Below are 12,375 nucleotides of genomic sequence, written 5' to 3'. Positions count from 1 at the left end.
TGGCAGAATCTCAGTAAATCCGTAGAGATACATCACCTAAAAGAAAAACTGCTTTTTATACAAGATCCTTTATATAGGTTTCTTCCAAATTTACTTTGGCCTAATTATATTTTATTCCCCTGCTCTCTCCTTTTTCAACCTCTGTGTTCCTGATACCAATATAAACCAAGTAGAGGTGAAAGGAGGGAAGGGTTTCTCTGCCTCCTCCTTCTATACAGACAGTACAAAGAAAACCCAGCCCAAAGAAAGCCACCAGGAGGCCCTAATTACTTGTTAAAGTCCATGAGTAATTACTTGGCTTTGAGAAGGGCATCAGCAGCCTCATCGACTGCCTTTCTGCGTTCTTTCAATGCGCCCTCCACTGTGCGCCACTGAGCCGACTTCTTCTCACCTGCAATCTAAACAAAAGGTTTTATTTATGTAAACATGAATAACCGCTATTACAGTCATAGGATACACTCATGTGGCTACACTGAGAAACAAGGGCATTAAATTCAAAGGTAAAAACTTACATATGGCATTTCTTCAGAGTAGGGTCTCTTAATTTAAGGTTCATGGTTAGAACCAAAGTCCATGAACCCCATCAACACCCCCCTCAATACCAACCATCGAAACTGTAAAAGACTGTGTTCTAGCGCATGCAAGCATTTTCTAAGGAGAGGTAATATTTTTATTAAGATTATGAAACAGAAAAGGTTAATAAGAATAGTAACTTTATGAATTGTTTGATTATTCTTCAATAAAGCACCTATATTTAAAATTCTCTTAATTGCAGGTGTACCAAAATCAGTTTCAGGATAAGTAGAAAGTTTATACATTTGTACAGTCCTTACTCCTCCAAAACATTATAAAATGACCCTCTGTGATTGGTAAAGTGAAAATCAACTATTGTCAAACCCACCCCCCCGTCCTTGAGCTGAATTTTATAAAATGTTAATTTTATATAAATACAAAAGTCTTCCTTGAAAATCCTTATAGAGGTCCAAGGATAAACTGTTGTGTAGAACAGACACTAGATTCCCCTACTATCAAGCCAAGTCCAGGTGTTTCCAAACAATGCTTTGAGAAAGTAATTCTGTATGTATTGTAAGAACCTTTGTGCACCAGTTTTACTAGAAAGAACAGAAGCTGCAATCCATTTTTAACATTTCAAAACTTGTGTTCATTCATGTTTCTGATAATTCTGATAACAAGGCTAATATCCCCTAATCTAGCTAACCACTTCCATAAGATGTGCTACAGTTGTAAAATCTTGATTTCAACAGATTTATACTATCTAATACACATGCATTACATATTGTGCGCTCACTGGGAAGAGGAAATACCCTCTTCCGTAGCCTTTCACCAAAGCAATACCATTAACGTTTAAAGCTTCTGATCAGTGTCCTTCTCAAACATACCAGTCTACTTTGGTTTGAACCCAAATTCCTGATATCCTACAACTTAATATTTTGGTTATACAGGTGTGGGAAGGCTATTAAGTATTCTCTGTGTGGTTTCCACTTTCCTGACCGAACTCTGACTGAAATTTAAATTTTTTTTCTGGACACTGAATAAACCAGAATTTTCTTTAAGTTTTTTTAAAGGTCGTAATTTCTAGCTGTTTACATCAGAGCTCTAATTCACTTTTTTGTGATGTATGAGCGTAGGACTAAAACAATGTGAAGTGTGTTTAAATTTTGTAAAAAGCACACAGTTTTAGTGGCAAAGTAATTTTACTTATCACGCAAGATCCTGATCCCTGAGATTCACAGTTTATTTATTTTTACTCTTTAAATGACTTGGTGTCTAGATATATTTTTATACCTGAATGTAATTCTTAAAAAAATTTATTGGGGCGCCTGGGTGGCACAGCGGTTAAGCGTCTGCCTTCGGTTCAGGGCGTGATCCCGGCGTTATGGGATCGAGTCCCACATCAGGCTCTTCCACTATGAGCCTGCTTCTTCCTCTCCCACTCCCCCTGCTTGTGTTCCCTCTCTCGCTGGCTGTCTCTATCTCTGTCAACTAAATAAATAAAATCTTTAAAAAAAAAAAAATTTATTAAGTCCCAGTACTACCGTTTTAAATCAATAACTAAATTCTCTGATGTGCTCAATATAAGTTAAATAATAATCAACATAAGCATTTAAAATAACTGTTTTTGGGGCACCTGGGTGGCTCAGTCGGTTAAGCATCCGACTCTTGATCTCAGGGTCATGAGTTCAACCCCTGTGCTGGGCTCCACACCCAACAAACAAACAAATAAAAATAATAAAATAGCTGGTATCTGGAGGTACAAGGGAGTTCTTTTTTTTTTTTTTTAGAGAGAGAAAGAATGTGAGAGGCGGGGTGGGGGGTGGGCACAGGCAGAGGGAAAGGGAGACTCTTAAACAGGCTGGCTCCATGCCCAGCTCAGAGCCAGAGGTGGGGCTCCATGCTGGATCTCGTGACCCTGAGATCCAGAGAAATCAAGAGAAAATGCTTAACCAACTGAGCCACCCAAGCATCCCTTGTATTATTTCTTATAACTGTGTGTCAATCTAAAAGTATCTTAAAAAGTTTATTTCAAAAAATGATTGGCAAAAAAAATTTTTAATTAAAATTAAAAAATTAAAGAAATTAAAAATGGTTGGCAATTTTAAAGCAAAAAAAATGAATGACAAATAATATTCAAGCACTATTAAGTTATGAAAGCAAATATGAACTAATTCTTGTACCATATCATTGTTGTGAGATAAAGCACTATATGAAACTCATTAAAAACAACATGTAAAGATTTTTCCTGCCTTGTTTATGAAAAAAACAATTACTCTAGATAGTCTTCACTTAGTAGGAGAAAGCCCGTATTAGAAGGAAGACACCAGTCTTAAATACTCCATGTCTGCCCATTCTTTGGCTCACCTCCGAATTGTCCATGGCTGCTTTCAGGATGTTGGAGTGCGCATTGACAGCCTGCACCGCAGCATTCTGAGCCAGAATGGCCTGTTGAGTGATGTGAGCAGCTTGGCTCAGAGCATCTTCTAAGGTCCTGGCCACAGCTGAAACACACAGAACAGTTAAAAAACAAATCCCTCCCTCCTAAATCACTTTATTGTAAACTTCCCTTCTTCTCCTGAGTCTTCCTTTGCATTTCCTCAAAAATGTAAAACACAAAAGCATACAGATTTAGAGAATCAGTTTCATTTGAAAGTATGGTAAATGTTAGTAATTACTAAATCTGGTAGACAGACCTATGAAGGTTCATTATATTATTTTTACTTTTATATACAACTGAATTTTTTCTAAATAAAAAGTTTTGCGTTTTTAAGACAAAAAAATTGCTTAAAGAAGGCTAGCATAGGGGCGCCTGGGTGGCACAGCGGTTAAACGTCTGCCTTCAGCTCAGGGCGTGATCCCGGCGTTGTGGGATCGAGCCCCACATCAGGCTCTTCCACTATGAGCCTGCTTCTTCCTCTCCCACTCCCCCTGCTTGTGTTCCCTCTCTCGCTGGCTGTCTGTCGAATAAATAAATAAAATCTTTAAAAAAAAAAAAAAAAAAGAAGAAGGCTAGCATATACTTCAAACGGGAGGAACAAAGTTTAAGGCACTGTTAGCCCCTTTTAGCTACTAGAGGCTATAAATTCAGTGATAACCACCAGCATTTTTCAGTTTAAACGATCCTATAGGTCCCCAGGGAAAAAGAGGTGCCCATTTCATCTCCTCAGCATGAAGGGATACTCATAGCAACTCTTATCACCAAAATATAAGGAGATAACAGACAGACAAAAGAAAGAAACGATAATGGCAACAAAAACGAAAAGGTAGTTTGGGAAGGGACAGTGTTTTTCCATAAGAGAACTCAAGAAACAGCCAGATACCCAAGAGGCTACAACCTACTAAGACCACATTTCTATATGCTGCTTCAGGAATCAAAAAGAAACCTGGGGCGCCTGGGTGGCACAGCGGTTAAGCGTCTGCCCTCAGCTCAGGGCGTGATCCCGGCATTATGGGATGGAGCCCCACATCAGGCTCCTCCGCTATGAGCCTGCTTCTTCCTCTCCCACTCCCCCTGCTTGTGTTCCCTCTCTCGCTGGCTGTCTCTATCTCTGTCGAATAAATAAATAAAATCTTTAAAAAAAAAAAAGAAACCTAATCTTAAAAAAATAAAGCAAGGGATGATTCCAGATATAATACTAAAATGGCAAAATGGTGAACTGAAGAAAGCAAGCCTAATTTATCACATATCAGATGATTAAAAAAGGGAAAATATATTTGGCACATAAAACAAAAACAGGTGATTTTGAGCAAAAGAAGCATAAGCTAGAGATGAACAAATGGAACCTACGAACCACCTGTGGTACCTGTGCAACAAAGATAAAAGGAGAAAGGTGATGATGAGAAAATACCACACCATGAATGGGAGACTGAGGTTCACCTGAAGACACAGGGGGTATGAAGAGAGGGATATGAAGAGAAAAAGAGGCAGGGAGGGAACATGCATGAGTTAACGGGGGGGGGGGGGCACATGAGAGCATAGATAACAGTAAACCACTTCACAGTGGCCCATAGGCTCAAAGTCTTCTTCAGGTCTATTCACCATACTTTGATTCCTCCATTCCCTCCTCTTTCTTTCTTTCTTGTTTTGTTTTGGCTCTTCAGTTGTAGGAGTTCCATATATATTTTGGGTATTAACGCCTTATCAGACATACGGTTTGCAAATAGTCTCTCCTATTTCACAGGGTGCCTTTTTGCTTTGTTAGTTGTTTCTTTTGCTGTAAAAAGCTTTTCAGTTTGATGTAATTCCACTTGTTAATTCTGTGTTGTTGTTGTTTTTTAAGATTTTATATTTGAGAGAGAGTGAGTGAGAGAGCACGAGCAGGGGGAGCGGCAGAGGAAGAAGCAGACTCCCCGCTGAGCAAGGGAGCCTGGGATCATGACCTGAGCTAAAGGCAGTCACCCAGGTGCCCTTGGTGCTTTGATTATTGATAAGAATTACAAACGCACACATTTTAAAAGTAAAGCTTGGGAGAAAACTAAGAGGTGATAGACAAAATCCTTGTAATTTTCACGTTGCCCAAAATGAAAGATAAGAACCGGGCCAAAAAAAAAAAAAGGGAGCATGATGAAACAGCAGACATCATTGTCTTAAATGTACAACTTACTTCAAGGCATCTACATAATAAAAGGGCAAAAGTGAAAAATTAAAAAAAATATGAATTAAAAAACTGATCTTGATTTGCTGTAGTAGAGAATTCAGGAAAAATTAGGAAGTGGGAAAAAGTATAGAAATATTTCACTTATTTAGAAGTCTTCATTCAACATTCCCAATTATTTGTAACCATGGCCAAGAACTCAGAAGAACACAAAAAAACCCCAAAAACAAAATCCAAGTAGCCAAACTAAAGCCCTGCACCTATGCTCTTCTGTCCCTTCTACTCTTAACAAAATTCCAACAAACCTGCCTCCTCAAGAGTAGGCAGAACCAAAGCATGAGAAGGGAAATAGGCCACTCAAGACAGACAAGCAGAAATAAGACATGGGAGAAACAAAAAACAAAAACCTACATAAACAGCTGCCATAAGATTTTAAAACAAACATCTCTCAGGCCAGCAAAAAGCTACATATCCGGGGCGCCTGGGTGGCACAGCGGTTAAGCGTCTGCCTTCAGCTCAGGGCGTGATCCCGGCGTTGTGGGATAGAGCCCCACATCAGGCTCCTCCGCTATGAGCCTGCTTCTTCCTCTCCCACTCCCCCTGCTTGTGTTCCCTCTCTCGCTGGCTGTCTCTATCTCTATCAAATAAATAAATAAAATCTTTAAAAAAAAAAAAAAAAAGCTACATATCCCCTACCTCCAGAGATATCACTATACTGCCCAGTACAATCAATGATGCTCCCCGGGCCTTGTTTAAGACGGCAAAATACATTTTTAGGTATCTAATATCTTTTTCTAAAATTGTCAAAAAGTTTAACATAAACTCGAAACTTAAAAGGAATTTGCTTCAGTTAGCTGGAAACCAGCCATGTATAGAACATTCCGCCCCCCACCAATGTCAGATAAGGGGGCTTCTCGAGAGAGTCCAGAGGCTGGTAATAAACCAGAGCAGAGGCCATTTTGACCTGCACAAATACATTTATGAGTTAAACAATGAAAAGACTCTCAGGGAAGTTACCAAAACATAAACAATTTATGTTCCACAGAATACAAAGAATCTTTGCACGAACCCTAATAAACACAAATGGATTAAGTACAAGTATTATTCACAATTTTCTCCAACTGCACAGTAAGAACAGCCTTTGTTACCCAGGTAAAAGAAGTTTAAACGGAAAGAATACAAACGATGAAATAAAGGTGGTACATAGACAAATGCCACTAAAGAAACCAAACTAGCTGATGGATGAGAAACGTGTGCTGATGGCTGAAGAAGACAGCAACCGATGGAGATGACCCAAAGTGCTTAAGAAGCCGTCTGGTTTACATACACTCAATCTTAACTTGTTCTTGCTTTTCCTGTTGTGCAAGGCGAGCTGCAACTTCTTCGGGCGGCCGCTCCCGTACAGAAGTTGAGGATGCTTCCTCTTGCAGCAAAAGTAAATAAGAGGAAATCAAATTTCAGCACAAAATTTCAATAGCTCAGAGGGATAAAAACACCATCGTTTGTACTTGCCAGCTCTATCAACTGAAGACATTTTTGTCATTAGGATTCTAAAACCACATCATCAGTCAATGATTCCAACATGAAGAAATAAGGGATCAGCTCTTAAACCCCTTGCTTTCAGAGATTTATTCAGACTCTGAAATTTAAAAAAATTCCCTAAGCAAGTCTGCAAATAAAACCTGTGTAAGTGGGTACTTGCATACTGTCTAGAGGTTGCCTAGGCATTCAATAGTTCTGCTGAGCAAGTCGTTTATAAAGCCACAAACATAAATAACTACCTGAAGCTGCAGGCTTAGGCTGCCCTTCGCCAATTCCAGGGTGCTCGGTTTTTACAGACTCCTCATGCTGAACCGCAGGGGCTGGGACTGACGGTGTATCACCTGCCGCAGAAATAATTTGAGCTGCCTCTGTAGGTCCTACAAACATACGTTACTCATGGTATTTAGAGCTTCCCGGGTGCACACAGAAGCACAGTTATCGACTACAGCTAGCACCCACTTCACATCTGACTCCTGGCAGACACAAACTATGGCCCTGTCCCACACCCACGCAAGATGGACAATGGTGGGAAAAACACAAGAGAAAGGAGTCTCGTCAGCACCCACTTGCATTTTAAGCACCACCATTCTCAGGTAGTCGTTCTGGTAACAGTACTAAATGGTATTAAATCTTAATGTATGAGAAGTGGGCATAACATTTACCTAACATGGAAAAGTAGTAACAAAGGAAAAAGGGGCCTGTAATGAAGAAGGTAGACAAGTAACTGAAAGATATGTTTTAACTGCTTTGAACAGTGTAGAGATGAAAGACGACGTGTAAGCAAGAACAGTATGACAGTTTTAAACATAAAAGAGGAAAGGAAGGCTGAAGAAAACCAAGAGCTTATAAAGAAGTGCTGGAAAAGAAAATGAGTAATTCTAGAGGTAAGATAGAGGAGAAAAAAAGAACAACATAATAGAGCAAAAAACTTACACTGAAGTCCCATTTAAGAGATGAAGCTGGATTACTGCAAGGCCTATTAACTGGTCTCCCTGCTCTTCTCTTGGTCCCTTTACCTACTCTCCGCAAGAGCCACTGATTTTATTAAAATAAAAGTCAGATATTGATCCCTTGGCTCAGAACCCTCCTAACACCTTCCTACCCCATTCAGAATATGAAGCTTATTAACATTATAAATGCTTGTAGGCCACACACAGGCTTCCTGCTTCCTCGCGACCTCATTTTCTACTGTTCTTCTTCCACCCCAGCTCCATGTGCTCCTTACTAGTTAAATATACCAAGCCTTAGCACTAGCTAATCCCTCTGCTTGGGATGCTTTTCTCCCCACCAGCCTTTTATACATGCCTTAATCCCTCACCGCTTTCTAGTCTTTGCTCAAATGACATCTTCCAGGTGAGACTTTCCTTACCCACTCCATTTTAAATTGCAATATTCCCCCCAACACATCCTATACACTTTACATATATTTATACATGATCTTGCTACCCTTATCCCACTAAGAAATATTTGCAGAGTTTGTGTTTGTTTGTACGATTTTGTTCACTGCTACAGCCCCAGTGCCTAGAAGAATGTTTGGCACATAGTAGACAATCAGTGAATATCTGCTGAAACAAAGTCTAGAGGTTTAATCAAGGACAGAAGTGACTAAGGAGAAACACAGAAGCTGAAATGTTTACTGAGTAGGTTAGAGTTAGATAAGTGCCATAAATTGGGATAGAATTACTGGCAAACCATGAATGGGGAAAAAAATTCCCCAGACCACAGCTAGATCACTAAGAGGCGAGGAGAAAGGCTAGGAGTCAGAGGGGAAAAATACAAAGAAAAAGTGTTAGTGGTAAGACAATTCTTGCCATTATCCTCACTCAGTAGCTATTCACAATAAAATCCAATTCCATATCCCACTCAACTCCTGAAATGAGTGTCAAATGATAGGTGTAAACACTCCTTCCCTGGTGAGAACTAGGGACCAGAAGAGTGCTTCATGGGGTAGCAGCCCCCTCTTGACCCTGGTTACAAATACATTACAACAATTCATTTACCTACAATTTTTTAAGAGCTAATTCTAAGTATAGGTACCTGTTGTTGAAGCTGGAGTGTCTCCCTTCTGTTTTTGGAGTTGTGAGGCAGGCTGTTTAGATTCTTTCATTACCTCTGATACACTAGAGATTTTTAGTGGACCAGACTGAATCTTGGAAATAAAAAACATGTAACATTTCAGATATAATACTGGTTTTTTTTTTTTAAAGGCAGCATACAGTAACTTGTATTATTTCAAAAGTCAAGTATATCAGGCTTTTCATATAAAGTTAACACTTCACAATATTATCTATCTTATTAAACCACAGTAAGGTAAGAGAAGTCTTCATTTTAGAAAAATGCATCCCAGAAACTTTGTGACTGGCCCAATTTTCATAGTAACAAAGGCTTCTCTTAGAGCAACTCATAAATAATAAAGTAGATGATGCAGAGCCTTCCCTTTAAACACCATTTTTTTTAAATATATACAACACCAAAAAGACCATTTCCATTTGCTTTCTAAATCAAGTTTTGTTGCCTTGTGTATACATTCAGTTAGAAACAAATAATTTTCAGAGGCTCCGAGTAAAACCGAATGTTAGTTTTTTTTCTTTAATCACCCAGATTCATGCAACTGCACACTAAAAAACACAATCCTACTGTAACGCCTGAGTTTCTTTTTCTCAGTTGCCATCTGCTTCCAAAGTTTAAGACCCTGTTCATTAACAGGACTGCCATATGATGTGCTGGCAAAAATTACTGAGTAACAGAAACATTTTCATTCACCACCTGTGATGTCCCTTTTTTTTTTTTTTTGCAAGAACTTGGCAATGTGATTCAGATATCTCAAAGACTACTCAAATATAATAGAAATAGTTCTGAACTTTGTCACTACCAGAAATTAGAAAGACGTGCATTTTCTTTTAGTAAAATTTTATCATTTAAATCATGAAATATATGCTCACTATTAACAAGCAAAATAATATCAAGACATATTAATGGTTTTATTTTGCCTCTTGACTGCTCTTCTTCCCTTCCGGCACTTGCAGGTAGCCACTGCCAATAGTCTGAAATCTATCCTTCCACCCCTGAGCGTAAGCTCAGGTATATATACATATACAATTTTTCATTTTTTTTTTAAAGATTTTTTATTTATTTATTCGACAGAGATAGAGACAGCCAGAGAGAGAGGGAACACAAGCAGGGGGAGTGGGAGAGGAAGAAGCAGGCTCATAGTGGAGGAGCCTGATGTGGGGCTCGATCCCAGATCGCCGGGATCACGCCCTGAGCCGAAGGCAGACGCTTAACCGCTGTGCCACCCAGGCGCCCCAATTTTTCATTTTTTTAAACAAACCAAAATAGGGTTATATTATACAAATTACCATGTAACTCAGTTCTTGGTTTTGTTTTCATTTAATAATCTACCATGGACATTCTCTCCCAGGTTAAGAAATTATTTTTAGTTGCACAGCATCCAAATTTAATTGCATAACTTAATGAATCTGCAAACCCCACAATTTTATCAATCATTCTATTTTTGGACATTCAAGCTGTTTCCTGCTTTTTTTTGTCATTAAACATCCTTGTCCAGGGCACCTGGGTGGCTCAGTCGGTTAAGCATCTGCCTTCAGCTCAGGTCATGGTCTCAGGGTCATGGGCTCAAGCCCTCCATTGAGCTCCTTGCTCAGTGGGGAGCCTGTTTCTCCCTCTGCCTGCCGCTCCCCCTACTTGTTGTGTGTGCTCTCTCTCACTCTCTGACAAATAAATAAATAAAATCTTACAAAAAAAAAAAATCCGGGGTGCTTGGGTGGCTCAGTCATTAAGCATCTGCCTTTGGCTCAGGTCATGATCCCAGGGTCCTGGGATGGAGCCCCGCATCAGGCTCCCTGCTCAGTGGGAAGCCTGCTTCTCCCTCTCCCACTCCCCCTGCTTGTGTTCCCTCTCTCACTGTGTCTCTGTCAAATAAATAAAATCTTTAAAAAAAAAAAAAAATCCTTGTCCATGTAACTGAAAAGCACTGTAGTGTGGTATCTATAGGACAGTTTGCCAAAAGAGGAAGTGCCGGGTCAAAGAGATTATATATTTTTAGCAGCTATTAACAGATCGGCTTTCACATAAGGTTCTAGCAACTCATACTCTCACAAGAAATGTGCGTGTATGTGTGTCTGTGTATAAATAAGACCTACTTTCCTAGACAAAGTTGTTCTATTCCTCTAATTTCTAATCCTGTGCCAAAACCTTATTGTCCTATTAAAGTAGGATTATGACAAAGTCAATGACCTGGAAAAGCAAGTGTCCCCTGACCCCTCCCCAACTCAGCACTGTTTTGAAATGTTCTTGGCTAGTTTAGTACATTATTTATCCTTTCATGTGAATTTTAAAATCTCATCTGATTCTTCAACCTCTAAAAAAATCCATTAGAATTCTTATTAGGTATACGTGTATATGGTGTGTGTATGTGTGTGTACACAAATGTCATTTCTGTCAAATACATACAAATTTAAGGGAAATTTGAGAGAAATGCATATATTTGAGAAAAATGACATTTTTAGGATATTAAATCCTATCCAGAAACATAATATTTGTCTCCATTTAGGCAGGTCTTAGTCCATGTCCATCAAAAAGATCTTAAGTTTGTCTTCTCTCAATATTTATTATCTATGCATAAATAATCATTTGACACCAAAAGGATTATCATGAAATAAAATGCATCGTTTCTAAAACCAACAAGCTGGTAACAATGCACAAGAGCAGAGAATGAATAAATGGTAAAAATTTAAAAATAAAAACACTAACTCCTACTGTAATTCAGAGGTGAGAAAATACACTTTGGTGGATGTAGTGAAGGACGTAGGTCTTGAAGAGAACATTAGTAGGCAAAAGCAAGGAAGCCACTCTGGGTACGCGCCCACCGAGGGAAAAGTCGTGCAAGTGGAAGCGATCTCTGCTTAGCTCTCTGCTTTAACACAGGCCCTCGAAACACTGTCTGGTATGTAAAAATCACTTGATCGACATTTGCTGAATAAATGAGTGGAAAGCACAAGGTTTATTTGTAAGGTAAACTGGCATGAAGTTAAGGATTTATGTGCAGGACCATTCAAAGATAAGGCTGGAAAGGTAAATAAAAGCCAGATTGCCAAGTGTGTTAAATGTCAACCTAAAAACCAGCAAAAACCATAAACTACAGAATAAAGGAACAAATGGCTACCTCCTAGGTTAACTTTTAACTACTCCTGGCTTTACTCTCCTTATTTAGAACATGAAACAATGTCTACAGTCTCTCTAGTTTGTACATTCTGCAGTCTTCTTTCAATTGATTATAAATATATAAAAGTTACTGATAAGTGATATCATGAAAATACAAAAATGTGATAGCACTTATTTCAGAAGATTCTCTGGTACTGATATGAGGAAGGCCTAGACTATGGTAGGAGGAGAGATCTCAGGGGTGGAGACTGGGAGGAAAGTCTTGGGGGGCAGGAAAAAACAGGTCTAGTTTGGATATGAAGTGATAAAGGTCAGAAATGGGATGACAGTTATAATCCAAGAAAAAGATAAATATCAGAGATTAAATAAGATATGATAGCTAACAAAATATAGGCAACTATGAAGATGAACCTAAGAATTCTAACCTACCTATGGGACAGCATGGTACTATCTGTTAACACAAAAAAGCAAAAAGGAAGAGTGTAACTTCTGAAATAGTGCAACATGGACCTGCCAGGTAATCCAAGTGGAAATGTTC

The 12,375-nt window shown here is 39.0% G+C and overlaps 1 protein-coding gene across 2 annotated transcripts in view; it reads right to left on the bottom strand.

Moving 5' to 3' along the window:
* IMMT (inner membrane mitochondrial protein) overlaps positions 1-12,375 on the bottom strand; it is a 41,363-nt gene that overhangs the window by 11,309 nt on the left and 17,679 nt on the right. Inside the window, exons 4-8 of one of the 2 annotated variants that reach the window (XM_040623229.1) lie at positions 8,691-8,802; positions 6,893-7,030; positions 6,439-6,534; positions 2,881-3,017; positions 295-398 (exon numbers count right to left, since the gene is read on the bottom strand). In XM_040623229.1, coding sequence (XP_040479163.1) covers positions 295-398; positions 2,881-3,017; positions 6,439-6,534; positions 6,893-7,030; positions 8,691-8,802 — 587 coding nt within the window. The remainder of the gene's footprint in view (positions 1-294; positions 399-2,880; positions 3,018-6,438; positions 6,535-6,892; positions 7,031-8,690; positions 8,803-12,375) is intronic. The other variant, XM_008700087.2, reaches the window with a different exon arrangement.

This window comes from Ursus maritimus, unplaced genomic scaffold, assembly GCF_017311325.1.
Source record: "Ursus maritimus isolate PB19 unplaced genomic scaffold, ASM1731132v1 scaffold_6, whole genome shotgun sequence".
In the NCBI taxonomy this organism is placed as follows: domain Eukaryota; kingdom Metazoa; phylum Chordata; class Mammalia; order Carnivora; family Ursidae; genus Ursus; species Ursus maritimus.
Note: the sequence above shows the minus strand (reverse complement) of the source record. Positions and strands in the feature narration are given on the sequence as shown.